Source organism: Streptopelia decaocto, assembly GCF_964273445.1.
Source record: "Streptopelia decaocto genome assembly, chromosome: 1".
NCBI classification, from domain to species: domain Eukaryota; kingdom Metazoa; phylum Chordata; class Aves; order Columbiformes; family Columbidae; genus Streptopelia; species Streptopelia decaocto.
Window position 1 is genome coordinate 61,827,051 of NC_138663.1, and position 27,570 is coordinate 61,854,620.

General features: G+C 45.7%; 1 protein-coding gene across 5 annotated transcripts; it reads right to left on the bottom strand.

The window, feature by feature from the left end:
• Positions 1–799: 799 nt before the first annotated feature.
• LOC309443944 (uncharacterized protein) lies at positions 800–27,222 on the bottom strand. Of its 5 annotated transcripts, none has more exons than XM_082061321.1 (19): positions 27,136–27,222; positions 25,277–25,380; positions 24,286–24,400; positions 22,806–22,980; positions 22,080–22,191; positions 21,014–21,120; positions 20,081–20,207; positions 19,393–19,513; positions 19,027–19,112; positions 17,855–17,979; positions 16,531–16,590; positions 12,428–12,494; positions 11,174–11,226; positions 9,443–9,571; positions 7,522–7,636; positions 6,405–6,542; positions 5,543–5,709; positions 4,998–5,086; positions 800–2,088 (listed from the first exon to the last, which is right to left on the bottom strand). In XM_082061321.1, exons 2-19 carry the CDS (start codon positions 25,359–25,361, stop codon positions 1,893–1,895), a joined length of 2,067 nt encoding a protein of 688 aa, XP_081917447.1. In that variant the 5' UTR covers positions 25,362–25,380; positions 27,136–27,222; the 3' UTR covers positions 800–1,892. The 5 variants fall into 5 exon arrangements, 4 of the variants coding, with proteins under 4 accessions (XP_081917447.1, XP_081917446.1, XP_081917448.1 ...); XM_082061320.1 differs by having other exon boundaries at positions 11,174–11,268; XM_082061322.1 differs by lacking the exon at positions 9,443–9,571 and having other exon boundaries at positions 11,174–11,268.
• Positions 27,223–27,570: the final 348 nt, after the last annotated feature.

The following is a 27,570-nucleotide window of genomic DNA, read 5'->3' on the forward strand; positions in this document are numbered from 1 at the left end:
AGGTATTTTCATGCACAGTTGTTGTAACAATGAATTGGGACACCGCAGCTGAACTGAGACTGTAAGGGCGAGGGATGCTGTTTCACAGATGCTGTACCTGAAGCCTGTGCTGGGCTCTCTGTGTCCTGTCCTCCCCAGACATAATTTTGGCATTTGTAATTGCATGGGGGGTGTTCCCCTGTGGACCAGGTGTGAGATCACGTGGTCACTGGCCTTCTCTGATGTGGGAATGGCTCAGCAGCCTTGAGCCAACGAGCACCCCCGTGAGACCCTCACAGAGTCCTCTTGCCACCTGCCCACTGCCAGCCCTTCTTACTCCCCTGTCAGCCACCAATGGTCCTGCATAACACCAAAAAAAAACAGAGGCAGAGCTGTCGTCTTCCCACCCTCAAGTTTAGTTGCTCAGAGACTGGAAGACACCTAGAAGGGGTATCTCTGGAAAGTAAGTTACACGACAGAAGAGTGAGAAGCTGATTTCCAAAGCCAAGCTGGCTACATAGGCTGTGAAACAGACTTAATTTGTATAAAACTGATCTAAGTGTAGATGTCCTTGCTAATAAAGCTGCTGGAGGATTTGAAGGTAGAGGGATAACTGTGCAGCTTTTGCCTGGACAGGGTGAAGGAAGCTCTGCTTGGATCCTGCCTTTGGTGGGGACTCACTGTGAACTTGGCAGTCATTTGAGCTATGCAGCTTGAGTGTCCACCTGTAAACAAGGGCTGTGCTTCCCCTCCTCAGAATCACGGAATGGTTAGGGTTGGAAGTGACCTCTGGAGATCATCTAGTCCAATCCTCCCTGGAAACAAAATCCTTAGCCTGAGATTCAGTAATGGTATCATGACACTTCTCATTCCAGAGAGAAGGGAAGGTGTGACTGAACATTTTGGTCCCAGCACGCAATGCTCACCTCCAGCTGGCCACATGTAGGATGTTTTCTCTGTGAAGTAGCCAGTGGTTTGCTGGGTGGCCAGAAATGGAGACCTGGAGAGAAGGGTCTTGTTCCAACGCTCTGAGGTCTGCATGTGGGTGAGTGGGGTGCTTGCTCTTGACACTCTGGGCTGAGAAGGAAGAGCCATGTTTAGATGAACATATGCAAAACAAGGGGCAAATATCTTTAAGAGGCCACCAGCTAGCCCCTGGTTACCCCTCTTTGATCAGTCTTGCCTGCTTTCTCCAGGGGCATTGGACTTCAGAGCAAGGAAGTGCAGCGTTTGCTGGCTGGCTTGGGAAGACTGATGAGGTTGTCCCACAGTGTTATGTGCCTGACAGCTGCACCTTGCCACAGGTTGTGGTTCATGGGACCTCTTGGATAGAAACCAGGAGTGAGCACCAAGAGAGGATGTTGCTGCTGGACCCACCTGAAGAGACATGGTCCTAAAGATCTGGGAGTTGGTAACAGAGGAGCTACCATGATAAATGGACAACAGTGACACAACGTGGAAGAAGGAAAAATCCCCTCAACAGAAAATGTAGAAGGACTGTAGGGTCAGGGAAGCAAGGTGTCTGAAAGACCAGAAATGAACTTTTGAAAGAAGTTCCTGGGGCTGCAGTCTGAGGGTTTACTCAAGGCCAAAACAGATGAGGAGGAGGTGAGATAAAGTATCAACAGGCAATAGACAGAACAACCAAGCTGTGGTTGCTGTAACCCACCAAAAAAAAAAAACAAATTGAGAGGAAACAACAGCAGACAAACATAAGGGTGAATAGTGCAATACAAGTTGTCACCAAATGCACTCCATTGATACTTCGCCTCCCAAAAGGCAGTGTACACCAAAAGTCTAAGTCCTCTGTTGAGCATCCAGTTTTTGAGGTCGAAGCTCAAAATTCAGCCCAGTTCCCAGAAATAGCAATACTGGAAGTGTGAGGATGTGATGGATGAGAAAGCCACAGTGCCCTAGTCCATCTTCCATACCTGCACCTCTGGCCAGCTCCTGCTCTTGACTTGTTCCTGGTTGACACTGGAGGTGCTGATGTTTGGGGAAATGGGCTCATAGGAACGGAGAGACAAGCTTGCAGCAAGCAGACCCATCCGGACACAGGTATCTGTGTCATGTTGAGCAAGCATTCCTGCGAGGATTCCTGCCATTAAGCTGTGGAGAGAAAGAAGGGCAGTTTTGAACACTGGGGAACAGCTTTGACATCAAGAACATGGCCATTCATTTGTGAGAGAATTCATTTGAATCCAAACCAACACTTACAGAAGAATATGTCACACAGGATGAATGAGGTTCTAACAAGAAGTTTTGCTTTTCTTTTTTTTTGCTTGTTTTATGTATTTTTAACCTTGGAGGAACAAATAGTGCTATTTATTTGCATTTTACTTGCTTGTCTTCTGAGAAGCTGACATAGTTTCCCAATCCACCACATTTTCTTTTTTCCTCAGTTTTCCAGGTGAGGCAGGAGAAAAGAAAGGAGTTTAAAATGAAAAGAATCTATTTTTTCCCTTGCTCTCTAATTATTTTGTCACTTCTCTGCTCCTTGTTGGCGTCTCGTTACATTCCCTACTTTCCCCCATTGGGAAGGGGTGGATGGGACGAGAAGTAAACCTTCCACACATATGTGGCAACAGACACAGTTGGAAGAAGAAATGCAAAGCTGAAATGAGATTTTTGAGGCAGATTTTTGTAAGCTTTAGCTGTGCTTTTCCACTCTGAGATTCCTCAGTAAAAATTATGTTGTGTGCCTGGAATGACAGCAGTCACCCACAGGTCCTCACGGGGCACCGAGAAGGCCACCAAGAGAAAGAGATGATTTTGCCATCTGCCTGGCTTGAGAGAGAAGGCTCTGTTGAGGCATGGATAAGTGCAGGGTGGTGTTTGTGACTGATGGGGAGCGATTAGTGTTTATTTGTAGCTACATACAGTAGTGATGCTAGGAAAGACAAAGGAGAAGTGAAAGGGGAGGGAGAAGATAATGACATTTGAGAGAAGGAAGCAAAGACAAGAAAATGTGATGGCAGGGAGGGAGGATTAATGAGTAAATCTATGAGGAAGGGAAAAAGACTGCTTTTTCTTTTTTTTGCACTCTGACTAATTACCTCAACGTATTTTTATCCTTAACAAAGGCACACAAGATTATGGTTTCCATAAACCATTCAATCTCTCAACAGCTCCAGAAGCTCAGAGTAAATATTTGGGGCAGCATCCCTTAGCGATGCTGTGTGAGGGCGTGTGGTGTTGTGTTGCCACGGCAGCCGGGTGCCCGGAGCAAAGAGCCGCTGCTCCCTGCACACACGCACGGCTACTGGAGCAGCATCTCTGGAGATGCAGCAGAGCTGCAGGGGCGAAGTGAGGCGTGAGGTGCCCTGATCGGTGTTTCAGGGTGCGCAGAATCCCCTGATCAGTGCTTCAAAAGTCTGGGGGTTCACAGGGGCCGAGCCATGAACGTATTACAGCCTCGGGTTATACCCTGCTGCACAGTCCCTTGAAAGTGCCACCAGGCTGGGTTTAGGTGACTTTACCAGTTCATATGCTGCAGCGATGGCATGTGCATAGATGTCGTGTCCCAGCATTTCCAGCCTGGTTTGACACTCTTCTACAGAACAGGGATTTCTGCAGCTCAGTGGAGCAGCCAGGGTCACCAGGAAGGACATCCCTTGTGTGGACAAGGGGACTGTGAAAATTCCCACATGGAACTGGGGACTGTGGTGAATGGGATTTCCAGACCAATATTGCTTCAGGAATAGGAGCAGTAATGGGTCCCTAGATTTCAGATAGCTTTGGAAGGAAAAACAAACTTCAGGTACTCCTGTGTAACTCAGTGGAGGTGTTTGGCAGTGGCGCACTTTATCTCACCTTCGATCTTCCCTTACATTAAGCTTTTGAAAAGGGAAAGGAAACCCTAAAGACAATGTTTAGTTCACATTAGTCTCTAGAAAAAGTTGTCCTGTGGTAATGGGGAGTTATGTACAGAGCAGATGGTGCAGAGAGGAGGCTGTGTCCCTGGGGGGGCTGGCAGAGGCTGTCTACATATGCTAGAATTAGTGAGCAAAGCTGAGCTTTCCTTAGGACAGGCTGACCCTGCGAGGTTCCTGCCAACCCCCATTCCTCTACGGTTACACTTACTGCTCCAAACCACATTCTGGTCTTACTTGGAGAAGACCATCTTGCAGTTGCAGCCGACTGATCTCAGACATGATCTGGGACACAAGGAGTGTGTCCTGGTGTTAACTAGCTTGGCAAGAAGATATTGATTGATCCTAACTCAAATACTGAGAATGCTTCAGGTTTCAAAAAATATTTTTCATTCTACCCACTCATAAAAGAAAGAAGTGTTACTATGTTGAGTTCTTGGTAGGTAAGAGTAGAAAAATAAAAGGAAATATCTGTCACATAACAGCCCAAGGCAATGAAAGGGTAGAATCCATTATTGTTCTATACAAAGCCAGAAAGAAAAGAACCTGATTATGACATATAGTTTGACAAGTTAACAAGGAGCATACTAAAGTGTTACTCTGACAGACTGAGAATTGATCAGTGGGACTTGGAATAATACCTGTCATTTCCTACTCCTATGTACAGTGTTGTGTGAACAGCTAGGCGAATTATACAGCAGACTCTTCTGAAGCATGAGCTATTGCCAGAGGCAGAACCTGATGAAATGCTTTTATAGGGCACTTTTAGCTGCTGAGTGGCAGTCCTACTTCCATTGGAGAAGCGTGGAAGTAAAGTAAGTCATTAGTAAGACAGCTTTCACGTAAGGTGGTTTACTTTGCTTTTGGCAGCTCAGCCCGGGCTAGTCCAGAATGACTAGATTGCCGTGAAAGGCTTGGATCTTAAAGAAAAGCAAAACTAATAATGGTAAGACTGGCTTCCAAGATGCTTAGGGGAACATTTTTAGGAAGGTTTGCAAAGAATCACAGTAACCAGTCCTCTTGTGTCCTTAGTGTCTGTTCCTCAAGCAACAGAATGTCATTTGCCTTTGCCATAAAATTTCAAAGAAATCCGATTATGGACCTTTCACACTTAGCTGTAGAAGACAAAAGTAGTGAGCAATATACCTGTCACCGGCTCCTGAGACATTGACTATCTCCTCCCTGCCGATGTGGATGGCGGGGTAGTGGGTGGCACAGAGGCTGGTGGCAGCAGTCTGTAAAAGGAGAGAAGGGAAGCTGGTGGGAATTACTCAAGCTGAAAAGGCCTGATGTGGCTGATGCCATCCAGACCTGCAAGGATGCCAAAAGAAAAAGAAAAGGGGGAAAAAAAAAAAAAAAGAAAAGGAGGCAATAATATTTTTTCACATTTTGAAAGAGATCAGCAATTTAAATGAAGCTTCCTGAAAATGAAGCTTGAACTCATGAATATTCACAGTTAAGCACATTTAAAACTCACTGACTATAAACACTGCTGCTAGGAAGCCAACAGTACATGGACAGACTTGATTTTCTTTCAGATCTATGTATTCCACCTCCCTAAACGTGAACATTTGCCAACAGTGACGCCAGGTTTCCCAGGACCGCTGCCATGCCACCAGAAATAGCAACGGCGCTGTATGGTCCCAGAAAGAAGCAAGAGAGAGCTCAAAGGTTGTCTTGCATGCCCTTACCTTCTCGTGAGCTCCTGGACAAAGCGAGATGCTCCCTCCCAGGCTCTTTCCACACAGGAGGACACCGTGAGCGCCGAGGGTCACCACCACACAGTGCAAGTGGGCCAGCAAAGGGCGAGCCAGGGCCATTGCAGTCTGGAGAACATCCTCCAACCTGGATGGCAGCTCTTCAGACAGTGGAGAGGAAACACTGTGGTATAAGTTTTAAGGTCCTCAACTGGCCTTTTTATGGTCTACCAGACTATTTATGAGCACCACTACTACTGTTTATGAGTGCTACTATTTATGAGCTCTTCTGAAATGTGATTGATACGATTTTTTTTCTTTAAATCATGGGAAACATGGAATTCTCCAATGTTAGACTTCCATACCGTGCCTCTATCCTATGCTAAGGAAACCACCCCTCATGGGACAAAACATGTGTCTGCAGAGATTAAAAAACTCTCATGAAACATGACCTCCTTGACTCAATGCTGTTGGATTCCCACCTGCATATGGTGGGGTATTTCATTTCTGCAAAGGGCAGTACCAATTGGGACAGATGGCCTCAGAGCATCATGCTCTAGAGACGTTTACAAACCAGATATTGTTCCTCTTTAGCTGATGAAGTAAGGAAAATGGGATCTCCGGTTTTGGTTAAGGAGCTATCCCAGGCCTACTGTGCTCTTTGACAGATCATCAGTCTGGCCAGGGCCATACAACCCACACAAAGATGGCTGTAAGGCAGAAGACACCAGAATGCTTGTGAATCTCCACTGTGTTATAACCCAATTTGCTTGAAATGGAGGTTTGAATGGAAAATGCTCTTCTCCAGGATCTAAGTTACCTAAAATTGTGACTGACCCTTCTGAGTATTCAATACCTGCTGGCAGAGGGTTCCCGAGGGTCCGATTTATTGCTCTTAGTTCTTGCAGGTTGGGGGAAATGTATGTGAGTGCTTTCCAGCTGTCTGAGAGGAATGGCTTAGAGGCCTTGTTCTCATCTGTTGGCTCATAGCACACTTCAAAACAACATTGCAACTGGTTAGTTAATTTATCAATTAGTGGTTCATCTCTACATCAGAACAGGATGCAGTGTAGAAGGCTTAGCATGATCTGCATAACTGGGGTTATGGGTGTAATTTATTATTATAGAAACAAATGCTATTATATTTCACAGAATCACAGAATCACAGAATGTTAGGGGTTGGTAAGGACCTCAAAGGTTATCTAGTCCAATCCCCCTGCTGGAGCAGGAACACCTAGATGAGGTTACACAGGAAGGCGTCCAGGCGGGCTTTTAATGTCTCCAGAGTAGGAGACTCCACAACCACTCTGGGCAGCCTGTTCCATATTTCCCCTGTGCGGGGTACAAGGTCTCCCAAGGTTTCCTTTCCAGTGTTCAGCAATGACACAGTTGCTTCTGGCTCTGCAGAGGTATAATCGGACTTCAGGTTTGTTACTCCCCTTAGCTGGTTTTGGAGCCTCTGCCAGGTTTTAAGAACATTGTCTCCTTCTTCAGGATTTGCTTTTAAAAATGAAGGCATAACTCCAAAGGTTTAGGAACCCTTGTGACGGGTCCCCAGGGGACTGGGGTATATATTTTACGGGAAATGAGAGAGAAATCCTCTCAAAAGATGCTAAAAACAAACTATATTGCTGCTCAAACTGGCAGAAGCACATACATTTGCCTTGAGATTAAAGGCAAAGAGAGTGGCTTTCCCTGGCTTTCTGGCAGTGCCCAAGGACTACAGCTCCTACCCTGTGGGAAACGGGATTTAGCTGCAGAATGAGAAAAACTCAGAGAAAGCAGAAATGTTTCATCCGTTTGAAGTAAAGCAGCAGCATACAGAAAGGAGCACTGAATAACACAGCAAGTCAGACAACAACTGGTTATCTATCTCCAGAAAGCAGCAGTGGCGAGCGCTCAGGGGGTGTGGAGCATCTTGGCACACAGGTTGTTAGGAGCTATGGGGCCAGGGCTGGGTGAGTTCTCCTTACCTGCCAGCTGATGCTCCCTAGCTAGTTGGCAGACATACTGAATAGTGGAAAGAGGCACATTTCCATCAATGCAAACTAGAGGGGCCTGGCACAGGTTTTCCTTGAACTGGGACACCTAGAGAAAATTCAGGACACAGAGCAGAAACACCTCGAGTCATTGCAGGGGAAAAAAAAAATCATAGAATCATAGAATAGTTTGGGTTGGAAGGGACCTTCAAAGGTCATTTAGTCCAACTCCCCTGCCATAAGCAGGGACATCTTCAACTAGATCAGGTTGCTCAGAGCCCCATCCAGCCCAGCCTTGAATGTCTCCAGGGATGGGGCATCTACCATCTCTCTGGGTAACCTGAGCAAGTGTTTAATCACCTGTGTTGTAAAAAGATTATACCTCATGTACAGCCTGAATTTTCTCTCTTTTAGTTTAAAACCATTACCCCTTGTCCTATCCCAACAGGCCCTGCTAAAAAGTCTGTCCCCATCTTTCTTATAGGCCCCTTTTAAGTACTGAAAGGCCACAATAGGGTCTCTCCAGAGCCTGATTCAGGCTTGGGATGTACGATTTTCACTCATATTGCAGCCCCTTAGATGTAGGCACAAACCTAAAAGGGTGATTCCTTAAGCAAAATTGATTTTTCCATTTGTCTTGTCTCTTCCCCTTCTCCTTCCCCTGCTCCCTGCCACCAAGAGCAGGACGCAACCAAGAGGGCCCCTCCAGCACAGAAAGGTATTTGCTGGTCCTCACTGGACTGCTGTGGTACCCATGAGTCGGTCAGAGACCTACAGGGAAAGGGATGCTGCTTTTTAGTGTCACTATAGGATTCCCTATGCTATGCCTGGCTTGACTACACCTTTGCTTGCTGCACGTCATTTAACATCCTCTGGGTATTATGCCTCCGGAGACAGGTTGTCCACCAATGTTTCACTCCTGGGTCCCACTGAATCACGTAGAGATGGGGCACAGTGGACCTGCCGTTCCCTTGTTAGGCTCCCTGAGGCTGCACAAGCACTGTCTGAAGGTCGGGCCAGTACCGTAGGCACCCATGCAGCATCCCACCCATGTCTCTGCTAATCCTGGCGGAAAGAAGGGCTGCCAGAACACACTTCACAGCAGAAGATTGGTTCAGAGTTTCCACTGGCCACAACTGTTTCATAAAGCTCAGCAGAATCAGTCATGCAATGGTTTTCTGTGCTAAAGCTTGGGAGAGGCAGGGTGGGGGCAATGACCATGTTTTTCCCTAGGAAGTCTCCACCCTGTGGGGATCCCACTAGTAAGTAAACTGCACTTAACATCCATGTTGCTGTCAGTCATGAAGCACAGGCTTTTGTTCTGTCAACAAAAGAAAGAATAGGGAAGGAGTGTATAGTGATGAGGCTTTCACTGGATCAGTCTTTACTCACAGCTTCCATTAGCCCTGATGTTTTGAAAGTTTGGATGTGCAGAGCAGCAGTGCTTGTTGATACAGCTCAGCATGTAGAAGCAATGGGGATGGCGGGGAGGGGGTGGAACTGGAAAACTTGCTTTAACTGCTGTTCTGTCCACTTTTTGTTGTTGTTTTGTCCCTAAAGGGAGAAATACCATTTCTGCAGGTGGACTGTACTTATTGCTGGCTTTAAGATGCCAAAAATGATAGGTTAGTTTGGAATGGTTAATGAAGAGGATTCTGGCCTACATGTCATGGGATGATAGCAGTGGTGGTACGGTATGGAGGAGAAACCAATAGAAGATCCACCTGGGTCAGAAGCAATAGAGGGCTCTGGTAGCTTGCCGTTCTGCAATCTCAGTGGCCAAAGCCTGGGGTTAACTTTAGGATTTCCCTCTGCACAACTGCTCCTTCCATGTACAGCTTTACCAGTTGCCTTTCGTCACAAATCCAAGCTCCTTCTCACAAGGAAAAGCTTACAGACCAGATGGTGTGCTTACGTATTGCTCTGTTATCTGCTGGTGGATGTCCATATCTCCCAAGCCGACGCTGAGCTCCCCAGCACTGGTGACCACAGCACAGTACGTGGCTGTGCTCTTACCCTCCAGCTGCAGGATGGTGCTCATGTCCTACAACAGGGAGGAGAGTCACACATGGACCACGTTTCTCTCTCTGCCACACTCGGCTCATTCCTTCACTGTGCTCACCTGAATGGTAGCCCAGCTTGCTGTTCTCCCTCCAGCCTCCCTTCTCCCTTGAGATGAGCAACATTTCAGAGGTATCTCGGTCTAGACAGTGCTGGCAGATGGCTATTTTTTTAATATTTGCAATGCAACAAATGCCACAGCTTAAAGAAATCATTTAGTAAATGAGAGTGACAGGTCTCTGCTATGCAGTTCCATTGGTTGTGTCTCTGTGGTAATGGAAAAGTGATCTGCAGCCCTTCCTGCTCCAGCCATCCATTCCCATGGCTTGTGTGACACTTCGATGGCCTGCCAAGACACTGGGCGAGTCCTGGTGGCCTGACTCAGCTACTGGGTTTGTTAGTCACCTCGCTGACTGCACAGTCTGATTCTGAGGGTAGCCCTGGGCCATTTTTACAGTAAGAAGTGTTGCAGGCATAGGTACGAGGTGTTCTTCCTCCATGGGTCTTGTGAATGATCTGCTGAGAGAACTCAGGGCACTTCTTGGAATATACATGTGGATGGAGAAATGCACCCCCTTCAGTAGTTCACAGGAAAGTTGGAGGTTTTAAGGAAAGGGTCCTTTCCAACACTGCTGGTAATGTGTTTTGTTATAAGCAAGCATTTCTTGGTGGCTGGCCAGCTAGTCTATCTTCCTTTGGGAGACTGCTCACTTTGATGGCATGAACTGTACTGGGTAGAGGAGGGATTATACACCTGCCACTATGAAGCCTTTATAAACCAAAAGAGTTCTTGCTCTTATTGCTTCATTACTGAGTTGCTCAGGTAGCCAGAACTAAGGTCTCATGTGCACTATTTGGATATCAGGGTCCTGAGGGCACTAATTGGCCTTAATGGCCCTGATCAGCCTCACCTGAGATCTCCACCCACACCCTTGGCTCGTCTTCAGCCCTGCCTCTGTGCCATGGAGGTGCCTGATGTCCTAGGTGAGATTGCTCTCCTGTTTTTTTTCTGCTCCTGGCTGGGGGTGGTGATGTTTTGCTTTGATGTGAGCTCCTGGCCTCAGTGGACAAGCTGCTGCTGAAGTCAGGTATTCCTTTGGTGCACAGTTAGGGAGGGGTGTGTGGAGGTATGTGGAGAATCCTAATTCTCTGAATCTGGGAGGTGTTCAGTCTGGGATCCCAGTTCCAGGTTTTCTGTGTCTTATGCTTTACCCAAGCCAGGCTGATTTTGGTATTGCTTTACCTATTCTTAGGGTCAGGCTTTGTGTATTTCTGGCTGTGCTTAGTCCTTCCTAGAAGCATTCATGGTTTCTCCTGATTTACTTCTCTTTCTCCTTCAGGAACCACTCCCTGGATTTGAATTCAGACCCTGTGGTTCGGACTCCAAGTAGTACATACATCTAGCCTGTGTTTTGGCGGGGTGGCTCCTTGTTTTATAATTGTCTGTAACCAAAGGAACATTGAATTTTTCCTAGTCTTAGCCTGATGGAAGGTGGCTCTTATGTCTGCCAGGGTTGAGAAGACTCTCCCACTATGTAATGTCATAACTTCCATGCTTCTGAGGTGCCATTACTGTGCAACGTACCATGTGGTGACAGTAGTTCAGGAGAGACTCTGAATGTTCATCCTTCCCTATGGCTGATAAAAAGAGCGGTGTCAGCCCAAGACGACTTAAGCAGTCTAAAAGCAAATGGAAACATAAGATGTTAATAAATCCATTGGAGTACTGTGAGCACAGTGACAGCCTGTACAGGATTAGTGTCTGTTGGAAAGCCCTCTCCTGGAAAGCTTAATGCTCATCAGTCCACACCTAGAAGGACATTCAGGATGAACTCAGCCACAGCTGCTGCAAATGACTGCCTGAGGTTGGGTGGGATGATCTATGTCTGCCCACTGCACTGACACTCTGAATTCTCTGGATTTTTTGGAACATCTGGGAGTGGAGGAAGAGAGAAGAAGGGGGAAGAAACTTCTGCACTTCACTGGCATAATCTCTTTTACCATCGCAGGCGTGTGGGCTTTCCCACACTGCTTCTGTGCGCAACCTTACCTGCTGCTGGCCTTCCCGCACTGCTGTTCCCACCATGCTGTCTCACTAGAACCACTGAATCTGCATGAATTCACAGGAAACCCTTCTTATACTCCCTTCAAGATACCACAAGTTATACCTCAATGGCTGGAATGGGTAGCATTTTTTATTTTCCCTCAAGCTTCTCCATTTGTGATCTGAAGCAATAGCAGACTTGTGTTAGAAAGATTTGGGAAAGGTCAAAAAGACAGAGTAATCGTAAAATCATTTTGTAATCTGCTCCTGCTAATTACAGTACCCAAATGCTGGTCTGCTGCTGCCTGTGGTGGAGTACCAGGCACAGCATGACCCTTTCCTGTTGCCAAGGACTGTAGCCCTTTCTCTTCTACCACGATTCCTCTACCACAGTTCCTCTTGTCTATGGTGAATGGATGATGATCTCTGAATAAGCTTATTCCTTTCAAATTCTTGCTCAAGACATCCTCCTATTGTGACTATAACCTGGCAGTAAGTCAACACTGAGGCCAGGCTGTTCAGTAGTCATTGGAGATCACTGATGATTATTTAACTTTGATTTGGGATCACGTACTAGTTAACTTCATATTCGTGGACCTTTCTTTTCCTGATCACAGTTCCCTCCCCTCTTCTTTCTTAGAATGGCCCCTGCTTTTTCCAGGCAGTCTGCCCACTGGTATATTGCCTAATGTGTCCCAGATCTGAACAGAGCTCAAGAGCTCCTGCTGTTGAAGGAACATCAAAGGACAAATCACAGCTGGCACATACCCACAGGCAAACCCAAGCACTAGGCACCTGCCAAGTTTCTTCCAACGCCGCCAAAGGTTCGTCTCACTCTTCCAGCATTTGTCTGCCCACCACCCTAGAAGAATAAATTGTTAATTGGTAAAACTGGGAGGGCTGCTTGGGAGGGATGCTGTGTCTTCATTAGCAAGTGAAGTGATGTTGGAGCAGAAGGCATCTAGCTATCAGACTGAGGGCAATACAAACTTCTGCAGCTACCTACAGACTTCAGCCTTGATGACAAAGGCCTGCTTCCTGGGAGGGAAGATCTGCTTGATCTCCCCATGCATTGTTATTTTGGTCTTATTTGCGAAGACCTCTTAGAAAAATGCTAACAAGTGTTTCAGTTGATACAAGCAGCCTTTCTGAATTTACCTGCTCACAACAGCACTAGGATGCCAGAGCTGCTGACCCAGCCCTGATGGGCTCTGCAGCTGCCTTCTGGGCCACTTAGTTCCCCCTTTAAGCAGTTTGTTTGTTGTTGTTTCTGGTTGGTTTGTTTGAAGGTAAAATGAGATTGGTTACCTTTGCCTGTACTGCATCTGTACTTTACTCATGGAAGGATCTGTTTCAGTGTCTGAATACTTTTTTCACTCACCCTTCTCTTCCCAAACATCTCCCCCATCAAAAATAACCTTCTTCTCCACCTGTGTGGTTATCAACTTCTCTTTTCTATTGCATCTGCCTTTCATTCCTCCATCCATCCATCCGTCTGTCACAAACAGACAAGCTGTCAGAACATGGGTAGTCCCTCACCCATCTCCCCGTTCTAATTCTCATACCAGAAGAGTTACACTAGTAAATGCTCAGATTTCTTTGGGCTTCATCTGGCTATCAAATGGTTTTAAAGCTCTTGTTTCATAAAATCCTGAAACATAATTTCCATTTCTAAAGACAACTTGCCACAGGCAGTCATGGTGATCTTCACAGTTCTGTATAATTTGGAGCATTTGGGTGGCAACCACTGAAGTGTGTGCAAGTCTGTACACAGCAGCTCCCTGCACATACACATTTTTCTTGCTTGTAAACACCATTATCCATCCTAAACAAGTAAATGTATTGCCATCTCACAGTATGAAATATTCTGCCTTCAACCCACCACTGTTCTTGGGTGTTTGCAAAATTCGTACCAGAGGTACCTGAGGACACTTCTTCCCCCATGTGAAGCAGTACCTCTGTCCTTTGCACACAATGCTTTCTTCTGCCTCCAGCCCTGCCACTGTAAGAGGCTGCTCTCCCATCTAAATGTTATTACTCTTTTCTGACCTCCAGGATGGTTTTGTTTGCCCTGACTCTTCCTGGCTCTGTAGTCTGTAAGACTTGGTGCTAATTCTTGACACTTTTGCTTTTCTGTCTGGCAGTTCTCCAAGCCCTGAAGTGCTCAGACCACCTGAGCAGAACTGCCTGCATAGAAGCAACCTATGGCCTCTGTCCATCTTTCCACTACTTGTCACTCCTTGTTAATCCAAATGTCCCGCTGTTGCATTTGCTCATGTTCCATGGGAATTGCCACTGGTACTGCCAGGAATGAGGACATTTCCATCTGCAACTGTCTCCTGCTGAGTGTAGCAGATTTCAAAAGCATTGAGCTTGGCTATTTTAACTCTAAAGCTCACTGTCCATAATAGAGGCAGCTGAGGAGGGGAAAAAAACCCCATACTCCAAAGTCAAAAGCAAGGATGCTTGTTTAGGCAAGTCAAACAATGTGGCTTTGACAGGCCACTATTTCAATATTAAAAGAGGGTACTAACTGCTGTCAGTAATGAGCACAAACTCTATTTTAAGCAGTTCCAATATCTGTTTTTCAAAACTGATGCCTGCAGGAATGTTGAAAATACTCAGGAGCCCCTCTTGTTGTCTGGCATGCTGATCTTCTCTTTTAGTCCCCCCGACACCCAAAGGCAGAGTTTCACGTTTTTTACACCAAGCCTTGCCCTAACAGCAGACTACCAGCCTCCCACACAGGGACCCAGCTGTGGGTGCCCTCTGCTATTGTACAACCGCACAGGGCCCAAAAGAAGTGAAGATGCTAAATCTCTCTTTAAAGTAGCAGGTGGGTGCAGTGAGAGAGAACCTAGCAGCCTGTTTTTTGAAGAAAAATGACTGGCTCTCATGGCACCTTTCCAGCTCAGCCAGTAACTCCGAGTGGTACTTGGGCATCTCTTCTACATTGTGTTCAGGTGGGTCTGCCTGAGGTGAAAGACCTTAAATGAAAATGGCATTGCTAAGGTGATTCAAAATAAGACTGGGCTGGTGCTTCCTGGCCACATTTCAGAGAACTGAGAGAGTCTCTGGGACCTTCTTCCATGTCCTAAGAGGTTTGAATTCCTAATGTAAAAATGAGACTCTGCTCAGCTTCTGGGTATCCTGAGAGAGTCATAACCATAACACTTCTTCCAGCACCTTTCTCTGAGCAAGACCATGTGTCCTCCTCTGCAGGTCAGATAGTTACTTATAAAGCACTTTCCTTCCGGATAGCCTTGAAAGCCATGTGGGAATTACAATCAGGACAGAATACAGCTGCTTTCTTGCTAACTGGGACACCATGTCCAAAATGTGCAAGGGTGGGACTCTCTGGGTGCTGAGGCCTTTGAAAAAAATCTGTCCTTAAAAGCCAAAACAAAGCAATGCTGTTGAGGGGTGGCTTTTCCTCTGTGCCCAACCACAGCAGCTGTCAGCAGAAGTGTTTTGGCTGTCAGTTCCTGAATCCTCCTGCAGCTTGGCATTGGGTGGCTGCCACGATGGACCATCAGCTCTAGGGCTTGCTGCTGTGCAGAAGGGCAGCTAATGCCTTTTCATGCAATGTTAAAATCTCCATTTTCCTTTTTCCCCAGCAGCATTTCCCAGCGGGTTCTACAGCTGTCCTCAGCATCTCACCATGTCATAGGCTGTCCAGGGATCTGCACTCACATCTGACACGCCAAAGGGTGGCTGACCACTTTTGGACACAGCTCCTTGTCCTGACAGCTCAGTGTAGCGTATATATGTTATCAGTTAGATCATAGCTGAAGCACTTGAACTTTTGTTTTTGCAAGCCTTCATAGCTGATGCCACAGCATGTGTCACCCTTGACCATTATCATACTGTTTGGCCTCTGTATCATTGAATAGCCAGCTTCCTTCAGGACAGCTTCCCCAGCATGTCTTTCCCTATCTGACTGAGAGGTCCTCACAGGCTGCCCAATCTGACAGCAGGAGTTACCTGCCTCGGCAGTCAGCACAGAGTAATTTGAGACACTGAACGACATTTGAGCAAACTTCACCACCTCCATCTGTAGCACTTCATATAGCTCAACGAAAATTGTATAGGCCATGCAAATGGCTGTCATATGCATGGGGAAGTCCCAGGTCTGTTCCACTTCAGCGTCTTGGTTGTTTCTTAGTCTGGTGACGTTTAAAATGTTCTGGTTTTTAAAGCAATCTTTTTTCTTTTTCTTTTTTGCCACTTAAATCCTTTATGACTGGGGAAGTTTGGTCTCTTGTTTACCTGTAACTGAGTAAGTGCTACTTTTTCAAAGGTTTCTTACCACTGTGGGTGCTCTGCATGGAGACTCTTCCTCCTGTTCATGCCGCTTTCCATAGCTAAGACAGTCCCAGGCAGCCAGAACTGGCTCTTACCCGGGGATTTCCTCCCTATAGGGTCTGTCCTTGAATTAGGAGCTGTCATAGCACAGTGAGGGTCTTTACCCATTGCTTCTAGCTCTTTGCATATGTGCTTTAGAGTGCCCTGTGCAGCCCTTCTACTAAAAGAGCTCTTACGGGCTCATGGCATCAGAGAACAGCCCCAAGGCACCTTAACATACACTGTAGAAGGCAGAGTCAGATGTGGAAATTGTAAGGATGATGCATTGCTCTGTCTCAGTCCTGAGTGGAAGGGTTAGTGACTTTCAGCACAGGAACAGAGTAGGTCAGTGTGTATCACCTCATTGCCCATCTAGACAAAACCACCAAATATGCAGCACTACACCTCCCAGGTTTGTGTATGTGTGCACATATGGGCAGGTGGATATTATGCATGGATACCACCTTCCCCCCCCGTCCCACTTCAGCTTGGCACCCCTGTAAAGGCAGCTGGAAATGGCAGTGGTGCCAAGAAAGCTACTATAGATACAGTACCAGGATGACAGGGTTCAGCGCCTTGGCTATAAAGTCAACGTTGATACCTCCGATCACCACCTTTAAGAGGGAAGAAAAGGGTAAAAAGTGGTTGGAAGACCTGAGGAGACATTTTCCAAGTCTTCTTTGCTTTTCCTAATCACTTTTTCCATATTCTTGGAAGCTATCTAATTTACAATTTGAAGGTCTTTGCTTATTTTGGATGGCTATACACAGGTCTGTACAATCCTGATAAGAAAGAATGGAAATATCTTCTATATGTTGCTTTCTGAATTATGCCAGCTCACAGCCAGCCCCAGCATGGCAGGTGGGATGTTACTGCACATGCACGTGGGTGCTGGCAGTTTCTCTGTATGGTGACAGAGTAATAAAAGAAGTTGCAGGGTTCTGGTCAGGTCAGTGCCCTTGAAGCCACCCCTCTTAGGACAATTTTTGACATACCGAACCTCAAAAACATTCAGGCACTGTTGTGTAAAAAAAATGGGGGAAAAGTGGGCAGAAAAATGCAATAGTTTCTTGCAGGCTCCCAGGAGAAACTGCTGTACCCAGTGACATTTTATGGATCACTGTCTTATTGTCTCACAAAGCCAGAAAATGTAGTACAGTTCCACAAACAGGAAGTTTCCAGACTCTTTGGGGACATCATACAGCTCTTTTTTCTCATTCCATCAAATGCTGGGTTATTGCCTCTGGAGTCACTGCCCTCTTTTATGTTGACAAATCCTATTGCAAATGGCTTTTAGAAATTTTTTTCAGCTCTCTAAAGACTACCTAAAATAGATTTCCTGTAAGTTATGAGGCACACACAAAGTCCAAGACAGTGAATACAGTACTTGTGTTATAATGGATCTTGTTTGGGATATGCTGTACCTCTTGTAATTTTGGCAGTCACTACCAGGAGGCCAACAAAAAGAGATATTTATAAAATGTATATGGCTCAGCAGCTCAAAATAGCTCCCTTCACCTTCTTCCAGGTCTACTCCTGTAGTCACAAGTGCCCTGGCATTGAAAGCAATACAGTTGAAGTTGTATAGGAGGGCACAGGAAAAGGTGAAAAGGTGATTAAAGTTTTAATGGATTTGATGGTCTAAGACTTAATGGGATTAGGCCACTGTCAGTGTTTATTCCCTGTAAATGTGGATGGGGGGAGGAGGAAAGGATACTTATCTGAGAAGAATAAAAAGCACTAAAGAGAGAATGTCTGCCAGTGTGAAGCAGATAGATTGGTCTCTGTCTGAGTCACCTTTTGCTTTTGGGAACAGATACAAATTTATCCTGTGCTGTCAGCAGAGAGGCATTATACAGAGGGTAGCAGGGGACTCACTGGCTGAGGTGTGATTGTGTTCCCACACCGAGGCAGGTTCCCCTTCCTTCTGGCTTTCTGTAGTCTGCTCAGGGCCACTGCAATGCAGCTGCCCACTCTGGCATTGTTCTGGATCAGAGCAAGGTCTGTTCAGCATTTCTTTCAGGAAAATCAAAAATACCAGCAAGATTGACTTATCAGAAGCCTATGTATGAACTGCCTAGAGGGAGAAAGCAGACTACCCATGCTCTAAGACTTGATAGATTTGATCCCCCTATAGTATAATCCTTTGGAGTCATATATACTGGGTTACACTACTGCATGAACACCCTGAATTTTAAAATTTTTTCACCTTCCTTCCCCTGTGTCCACAGAGAAGAAGCCTGTCATCTCCATTTGACAGATAGGGAACAGAAGCAAAGGCTTCATAGAAAAAAGATAAGGTAAAGTGCTTAAACTAGAGCTGAGAGTCTAAAAATCTTCAGAGCATCTTAACCAGCTTTTCCAGAAACAGAGGCCTACTGAGATTTTTTGCCAAGTCTCTATAAGCATTTTTTTTAGCAATTTCATTGGAAGCAGAGTGTCAGTATCACTTTGTGGCTGCACACACCTCTAATATCCAAAAACACCTCTACCAACCTGTCCTGACTGATCAGGTCTCTTGAGGATTAGCAGCAGAGCCTGGATGTGAACCCAGCTCTTCCAGATCCTGCACTGGCATCCGAGCCAGTAGATCTGCTTTTCTGCTGCCTGTGCAAGAGAATTCCTGCTCACCCAGGGTGCTTTACCTTCCACATTTCTCTTACTCCACCCCCATGTGAAGAGCTGGAGAAGGTGGTATGATGTACAGCCCTGGGAAGCCCAGCTACCTCCCAGTGAGCAACCACCACAGTGTCCTGAGTCTCTGTTGTGGAGCAGGCAAGGTTAAGGATCAGATGTGAGGGATCTCTGTGGACTCTGGACCACCTGCTATCTGTGCTGGCCTCCAATTTTTTGTGCACAACTGGACGAGGACAGTAAGAGTGCTCCTCAAAAAGCAGGATGCAGTCGCTAAGCTTCTCTGTTTGCAGATACTGAAGTGTTTGTTCCTTGGTACACTGTCAATAAGGTGACAGCTTTTTCCACCAAGCACTATCAGAACAGATTTGAAGTAGACTGGAGTACTTCTTTTCCCTTATTCAGTAAAAGGATACTGGAGTCCAGCGATTTCCCATTGGTTAATTCATTGATCTTGTGTAACATAAAAGGGGTCAGTTCTTTGCCGGTGATGCCTTTGGACCTGCAAATGTAAAGAAAATGCCTGCAGGTGAGGACTGAGTTGAAACAGTATCAGAGGAGAAGAACTGCTGCTAGCAGATAATTTATCTCCATAACCACATATCATTAACAGCCTTGCAAAGAAGCTTCAGGTTAGATAAAACTACAGTTGAAAGCATGTTGTGGGCCCACCCATCCCCAAGGTTAAGCTGTGCTACGGCCCCTGCAGCTGAGTCCCTGAAGTCATTTATTTCCCCAAGACCACCAAGTAAGGAAAGGACAGGGCTGAGGTTGCTTCTCACCTGGCTTCGCTGAGAGCTTGCTGGGTGGCCTCTTCAATGACCTGGCCCGAGGCAGCTCGCTCTTGAGGACAGGGCACCGCTATCAGCACCCCACTGCTTAGGCCTAGCCCCTGAGCGCTGGCTGGGAGAGGACAGGGCAGATTGTTAGTGGTTCTCCTGGAATAAATCGAATACTGAAGGAAAAGGATAGAGGAGAGAGGGCATAGGGTGAAGGAACCCACAGAGCTGGAGCTCCTGTTCTTACCTGACCCAAAGACAGGGTCTTTTCCAGCTACTAATCAATTTACATCTGCCTATTTATTTTGAGTTTGTCTGTACAATAAAAGGGGCCAATATATATATTTTTATATATATTTTTAAGAAAACTGATTTCACTTATGAAGGCCCAGAAGCTGTTTTTGTAAGCACATTAACATACATGTTCCCTTCACTTCACCAGCGTGAACAAAACGTGTACGAGCATGCCAAGGTGGCTGCAGCTAGCTAAAAAACTTGCTGTTTTTTAAAAAACTGAACTTCCCTGCTCCTTTATTTTCAAAGCACTGAAGCAGGAATGGCGGAGGTGGGATGGCTTGTTTTTTGGGACAAACTCTTCTCCAAAGTTAAAAAAGAAAGCACTGCGTCCAAGGTGACTTTTATGTCCCTCTTCTCCAGGGCCCTCCCTGGGCCTTTCCCTTCTGAAACACACCAATGAGTTCAGCTGCCTCCTCTTCGTTCCGGACGTGATACGGTGCCTGGAAGCCACTGTGGCGTGAGAAGAAGGCTGGGAACTCCCTTGACTCTCCAAAGGCAGCCACGCAGACTCCCTGGGTCTCCTGCAGCAGCAGAGGCGATACAAGCAGGTAATCAGTGGAGGAAAAGGGGACACACCAAAAGAATGTGATTTTTTTCCTTCTACCCAGCTAGAAACCACCTTTCTTCAGCACAGAGTTCGTTATTTTTATTAATTCCATTCTATCATCAACATTTTTCAAAGCAAGAGACAAATATGGCAACTGGTTAGACAGAATCTGGCTTATTGAGACCCAGGAGACTTGCACGTCCTTTGCTCATGCTTGGAACTGATCAAAAGGCATGCAGCTGTCATTAGCGCAATACTGAGCCCATGGAAACAACCCGTGATCTGAAGATATGTCATGAGCAAACAAGAATATAAATGAGTTCTGTTTGTGACTGAGAAATATTGACATTGGCTGTCACCTGAGGGGCTGGCCCTGATGTTTTCCAACATACTAAACCTCAAAAAGTGGCTCTACTGAAAATCATCAATTCCCTTTCTAACTCTGATTTTATTTTAGTATTTGACTGATCTACCTTGCATGATCCATCAGTTCTGGAGCATTCTCCCAAGCCTAAGGCCAGAGAAACAGGGCATGGCTAGCACTGCCTTTGGCCTCAGTTGGAACAGCTGCTGGAATAGCCCCTTGGGCATGGCTAGATTGATGTTAGGGAGCAGCTCAGTCCTTGTATACCCCCAGGGCTGAAGAACTGTAAATATGGCTTCTCGTCCTCTCAACAGTCATTTCTAAAAATCTCAGCCTTAACACTTGTCCCAACAGCACTGTGTGTACCCAAAGTGCAACATTATCCACTTTGAGGCCAAGCAGCCCAGGCTACCTACCAGATATTCCAGTGTCCTGCCAATATCAAGGATAGACTTGACTCCCGCAGATACAACAGCAACCGGAGTTCGTCCCAGCTCTGTCAAATCGGCACTCACATCCAGAGCTGTCAAGGGACAAGCAGCTGTTGTGTGGGTGGTTGTGGTGTACTCCAAGCTGACATGATCTGCCCTCTTAAAACACTATTTCTGCCTGGGATGCCACTGCCTGCTTTTGTAACCATTTAAATCCACAAATATTACATATTTAGATCATCAGATACTGACAAAAAAGAGGCTGCATGCCTTAGGGCAGAGATGTGGCCTTGCACTGGATCTCTCATCTCTTTGATCACATTGATAAACAGCATGCAAAAATTTGGTAGAAAAGAAAGAAGGTGATATAAAGCAAGGACAAAGTTCAAAGAGATACAATATAATTTAAGTAGATATTGATTTTTGGTACTGACATCACTGGCAAAAAAAAAAAAGCACCACAGGAGCTTTGCTGACCTCAGGAAACTTTATGGTCTGGAATTCACATCACATCTGAAAGGGATGGTATCCAGCACAGCAGTGCACTTAAGCTATAATAGGAATATATATGGCTAAGAAGAATGTACTTAAAGGTCACAAACTACACTGCCAAGGCTGGGCTGTTTTCCAGAGAGGAGCATGGACCAGGGCCTAAAGCTTTTTTGTGGTGATACTCCCCTCCTCACGAGCTGAGAGAGAGTTGATAACAACACTGTGCTCAGTAGCCGGTATCAGGTTATCCAGTCATTGCAGTGTGGGAGAGGTACAGTCAGCTCCCATTGCACCAGCAAACAATATCTATATAACCCATGTAAGCAAAGGATAAAGAGAAACTCCCACCCTTTTAACAACTGGCCAGTGCTCAAGAGGAGTATTCTGAAGCTTCTGAAAATGAGATACTGGGGAGAAAACAACCACAGTATTGTCAAGAAGAATGATTACTTTTCTGAGCAGACAGTTACTGCAGGACAGACTGGGAAAAGGGAAAAAGACAGAATTAAACAAACCAGTAGCAACATAGAAAAAAGCAGAATATATTGATTTTTCTTACTGTTCTCTCCTCCCCGATGGACGCCTCCTATGCCACCTGTCACAAATACGGGGATTCCTGCTTTGTGTGCAGCAATCATGGTTCCAGACACAGTAGTGCCACCGGACAAGCCCTGTCAGGGGACAACCAGTCAAAGTCAGCACCCGGGGTGGCCCAGAGAACACCACATGGAGGCAGCTATGGCAGTGGTCTACCACACAGCAATGTCACAGCAGCCTGCTGTCACCAGCTGATACGTGAAACTCTGATAGAGATATTGTTAGGCAAAACTGCAGAGGAATCACTGTCTCCACTACGTAAACCGTTCATGCCCTGGTGATAACAAAGGCCTTCATTCTCCAGGGCTTTCCAACCAGAAGGCTCCACAGGCAGCTAGTGTCACCTTAAGCGCTGTGTGCAGTACTCGGGATGGCCTGCATGTCACATAGTTTACATGTAACATAATGATGCGTTATCATGCCAAGAAGAATATTCTTAGCCAAGTGCTCATGGCTTGCCAGCCAATCCAGAATGACTTTTCAGGCGCCCTATTTCACAACTGCTATTCTCTTACTCTGTTGTATTTTGACTCTAGCTAGACAGGACCACATTTGAGATTACTAACAAGATAGATACCACTTTACGAGATATTTTCAAGAGCTTTAAAAGCCAGCTTGGCTTGAAGCTGGAGAGCACTATACTATTACTGCACAGAAAACAGCACAATAGAAAGTCTGCGTACCACACCTGGCTGAGGATGAAAGGAAGATCTCTCCGAGATACTTTAACAACATTTTTACTGCTTGCCAAGAACTCAAGTTCCTCGTTTGTGAGTCCCACGTGGATTCGACCCCTTAAAATACCTACAGTGGCTGGCACTGCTCCATTTGCTGTTACAATTTCTTCCACCTCTCTGGCCATGCTAGAATAAGATAAATAAGACAGCAATCACAAAATTAGCGAGGCAAACAATCAGACAAGAAAATTGCCATGTTTGAGGGCCATCATTCACTGTTTCCACTTTTATACAGTTCTTGTGATTTCAGCTAAGTCCAGTTCCTCTTCTGTGCCTCCCTAGTGGCAGAAGTCTTTGCACTTGATTTTGCAGAAGTGCAGAGCTCCCATTTTCAGGACAGCCATGCCCAAGCTTCACTTTTGAGAAAAAAATCACTTGGTTTACAGGCAAATCTGGTTGTACAATAGACTACCGCAAGTAGGGATCTTCTCAGAATAGGACCTTTCTATATCTGTTACCAGTTACTTCCCTGAGATCATAGACCTTCACAGAAACCCCAAGTAATTCACGCTCTACTCAAATGACTGGAATACATTTTTCATAGTACAGGCAGTTAGATATAGAGTAACAACAGTGCCAAAAAGCTGTAGCCTGAGGATACTCTAGCACTGCAGACTAGGTCTTTCTAAGCTTTGCAGGTTTTATACTTGGTCATTTGTACACTACCCTTTTTAAGAGCAGCTTCTTTTCCCTTTCTGAGCTATTTGTAGGCTAGGCAATCTTCAACTACTGAAACTACCTTCTACCTCAAACTGCAATTTTTAGACCTTCAATCTAAGATAGAATATCAGGCAAAATAATGACCAGGTAAAAAGCAACATGGAAAGTCAATACTGAAACCTTCCTGCACTTTCTGGACACAAGGATGGAGGGGAGAGTGCAGTGATTGCTAGCACTGTAACTCAATGAAACACAAGTCTACCGAACATCAATAAATAAAGGGTAGAGGCATGGGGGGGTGGGCGGGGGTGTCTGTGCAGGGCACAGAAGTCAGCAGAAGGGCACAGAGCAGCCAGCAGTTCTCACAGTAGCTGCTCGAAGTGGTGCTAAGGAACAGATTTCACTATTGTGTTCCAGACCTTTTTGCATTACAAAAGATATACCAAAAGAAACTGCAGAGTGTTTTCAATGTCTGCACAAACTATGTAGCTGAAAAGGCTGGTAGCTTTCTCTTGGAGCAAGTGATGACATTACCTGCTGCCACAGTTTAAAGGAAGACAGAAACTTCAGGTGTTGGATAAGGACATAAACAGGTACCCCATATGTGTCCTTAGAAGAACAAATACAATTGTTTTACACCGGAGCTCATATTCTGCATGCCTTGAAACCTGACTTTACCATTTGCCCTTTCAAAGGTTTTGAGTACTGATCCACCAGTTATGTGCCTTAATCTTACAACTTCATTGAATGAGATACATCAAAATCCACCACCTCAGATTCTGAGGGTAGGCCATGCCATGTGTAATGATGGTACTTTCCAAGGCTACAACTGCTCTCCCCTCCATCAGGGCCTCCTGTACAGAAGGCTGAATCTTGAAATAAGCACCTGGGGATAAACACAGAAAAGTGAATTATTTGTGTGGGTATTTGCAGTAACTACTGAGCTGTTTTATAAAAGGCAAATTGTCATCATCACAACAAATCTATCCCCCTCTTCAGCTGTTCTTTGGGGTGACCGCACAAATAACTTCAATAAGACTAAAGCTGTGTTTTGTGTGAATGAAATATTTGCAAAATGTCTCTACTGTTAAAATGAGTAAGGGTAGGTGCCAATCTCTTTTCTCTGGTGACCAATGACAGAACCCAAGGGAATGACAGGAAGATGTGCCAGGGGAGGATTACATTGGGTATTAGGAAAAGGTTCTTCCCCCAGAGGGTGGTGGAGCACTGGAACAGGCTCCCCAGGGAGGTGTCACGGCCCCAAGCCTGACAGTGTTCAAGAAGAGACTGGACAAGCCCTCAGACACATGGTGTGAACTGTGGGGTTGTCCTGTGCAGGGACAGGAGTTGGACTCGATGATTCTTGTGGGCCCTTTCCAACTTGGGACATTCTATGATTCCATGATTCTACTCTAGGTCAGATAAAATAACTACGGCACAGTCTATGAGTAATAATCCTCCTCATTAACACTGAGTGCTTCTCTGCTACCATTTTTGCTGCTGGTTTGTCATTCGTTCCAGTGACATTACTTTAAATTAACATTACTGTGAATGAACGGAGCCTTGCAACCATGCCCAAAGAATATGTTTGAAAATAGCAGAAGCACAAAGGATACCATAGTAGCTCGATATAAGACCATCGTGCATCGAGACTATTGTTGCTCTTTGCTTTGCTCCCAGAACACTGTCAGCAAGGTCTCTGCTGCATTCAGATGAGGAAAAGGTGTTCCACCCAGGAACTGTTTCAGAAGACACTACTCACCATGCAGAAATCTTCTCACCTGGGTGGTCCCACATACCACAGCAGACACATGTCTTCCCAGGCTATATGTTATCTTCCTAATCATTTTATGCGTAGGGCTGGTCCTGAGATAACAAAGGTCAGGTAAAACTGAAAAGTAATTTAGCAATGATGTGACCGTGTGAAACTAAACATATCATCTCTTGCCTTGATCTCAGAAGGTAAATAACCCTTGCCCAGAAGGTTGTCTGGAGATTCCTGGTGTTTCAAGATGAGCCAGAGTGTCACACCAAAATGTTGAGCTGCAAAAATGGAGTTGGAAGAGTTCAGCTGGCCCATTGCAAACACTGGGCTGAAACCATGGTGGAACAAAGGAAAAGATGAGAAGTAACGAACCAGACAGAGTTTAGATGTAACAACCTTCTAATTTCCAAAGATACTTGTTCATGACAAATCGTAGGTTCAGCCACTGCCATCTCCAACCTGAAAGATCACACAGAGAAATCTACAGGGCGGACACAAGCAGAGAAACCCTATAAAGAGGTGAACCTAGTTTTTGCCAGTGTCTGGGAGGAAAGAACCAGTTCAGTAAAATAAAGAAAGGTGCTGAGAACTGGTAACCAGACTGTAACTACAACGAGGAAATAGCAACTTTCCCTAGAGCTGGGTGTGCTTTATGTAGGCTCATTCCTCTCAGTGCAAAGCCTTGGAAGCAGAATGGCAATTCAGCCTCAGCAACAAACTCTAGAACTCCTCTGGTCTCTTAGCAACTCCTATTCACTTTAATTAAATTCATTTCCAAACAGAGAAAGAGGGGGGAAAGAGTTGTGAATGTTGAGAGACTGGTCTGGGCCTTGGGGCAGTTTCACTCAGTGCCAGGCTGCTTCACACGTTTTCCCTGAGAATTTGGCCATATCCCTCAAGCCTTTCTATTCCTCGCCCCTTCAACAGAAGGAAAGGACTTCTTTCTTCAGTCCTTTGTACGTATTGTTAATTTAGACAGCAAATTAATTAGAATACAGTCCTGTGTTCACAATACACTTAGCAGAACACAGCTCTGATCTCAGTACAGTGTGTGGCACTACAGCTATACAGAAACATACCCAGGAAGGGTATTTTTGCCCGAATCTAAAGACTTCAGCTATACGGGACAACTTGGGCTGTGTAATATAGGAAAAGAAGGACCAGTTCAGTTAGATATCTCTCAAGCCATTAAGACAGATGTTGTCATAAAAAGCATTAAAACCAGACCAAAACTGTTTTTTTTTCCACTTTCAAAATCCTTTTTAAAGACACAAATCTTAAGTAAATTTATGGAATCCTATCATTACAGTAAAGTGGCAAGAGCTCTTGTTCCATGCTTAAAACCTCTGCCTGTGCTAAGCTCAGCTGCCTGAGAAGTTCATGCAAATGTTCTGGCATTGCTCTCTGTGTGTGTGTATATACTCCTTGCTCTCTGGGGCAAAGTCAGCTTTGGAATAAATTCATTAAGCCAACAAGGTTATGCCAAGGATCGGTTGAGCTACTCAAGCTGTGCTTTGAATTTTAACCACCCCCAAACTCTGAAGTGCCCAAGCTGTGGATAAAACCCAGCTGGTCACCACCTGAAACCCAATACGAATTAGCTGATATTCATTGGAAACTCAGCCAACACTCAGCCTGAAGCTGCCTGGAAGATTCTTGAAGCTTGGCAAGTTTTGCAGTAAGATCCATCCGACCTTTCACCTCGTAACGAAACTTTGCAGATTCCCGGTGCAAGTTTCAGGCAGCCCTAGCACAGACTGGCTTTCCTCCCCCCTCAAAAACGTCCCTGCTCGCCTCCCCTCAGGATCGATCAGTGCATCTGACCTCATGGAGCAATGGCCTGGTGTGTCTCTTACCTCCGGGTGTTGTTCTCTTGTAGGCAGGCTGGGTGGCTGCTGGAGCGGTGCCTGGGGGGGCTGGCAACAGCAAGGGGGTGCACAGGGGCTGGCTCCTGGCTGGGAGAGCCCGTTTATTATTAACCACAGGCGCAGCTGAGCTCGGCAACCCCTCCCTGCTCGTGGTGCAAGGGGCCATTTCACCACTGGGCGAGGGAAGCTGCCGTGATTATTTTTGTTCACGTGGTGCCAGATTTTCCCCTCACTCTTTAAAAAGACTTTCCTCATTTTTCAGGTTCCTTTGCTGCTAGATATTTTTTTTTCTGTAGGCAGGGAATTCATTGCTCACTAAAACAATGCCTCTGCAAACTGAGACCCTTTGTACTTATTCCTAAAAAGCAGAGGAATTGTATTCATGCCGCCTCCACAACTTCGCCATATGCAGCTGCTGAGCTC

What these genes read in the sequence shown, in the direction of transcription:
- LOC309443944 (XM_082061320.1), bottom strand. Translation starts at nt 25,361, where the DNA reads ATGATTAGGAAGATAACATATAGCCTGGGAAGACATGTGTCTGCTGTG. An exon ending in CAAGCTCTCAGCGAAGCCAG is followed by an intron (nt 19,113 to 19,392) that starts GTGAGAAGCAAC and finishes TTACATTTGCAG; the next exon opens with GTCCAAAGGCATCACCGGCA. An exon ending in TGGGAAATCGCTGGACTCCA is followed by an intron (nt 17,980 to 19,026) that starts GTATCCTTTTAC and finishes AATGCTGAACAG; the next exon opens with ACCTTGCTCTGATCCAGAAC.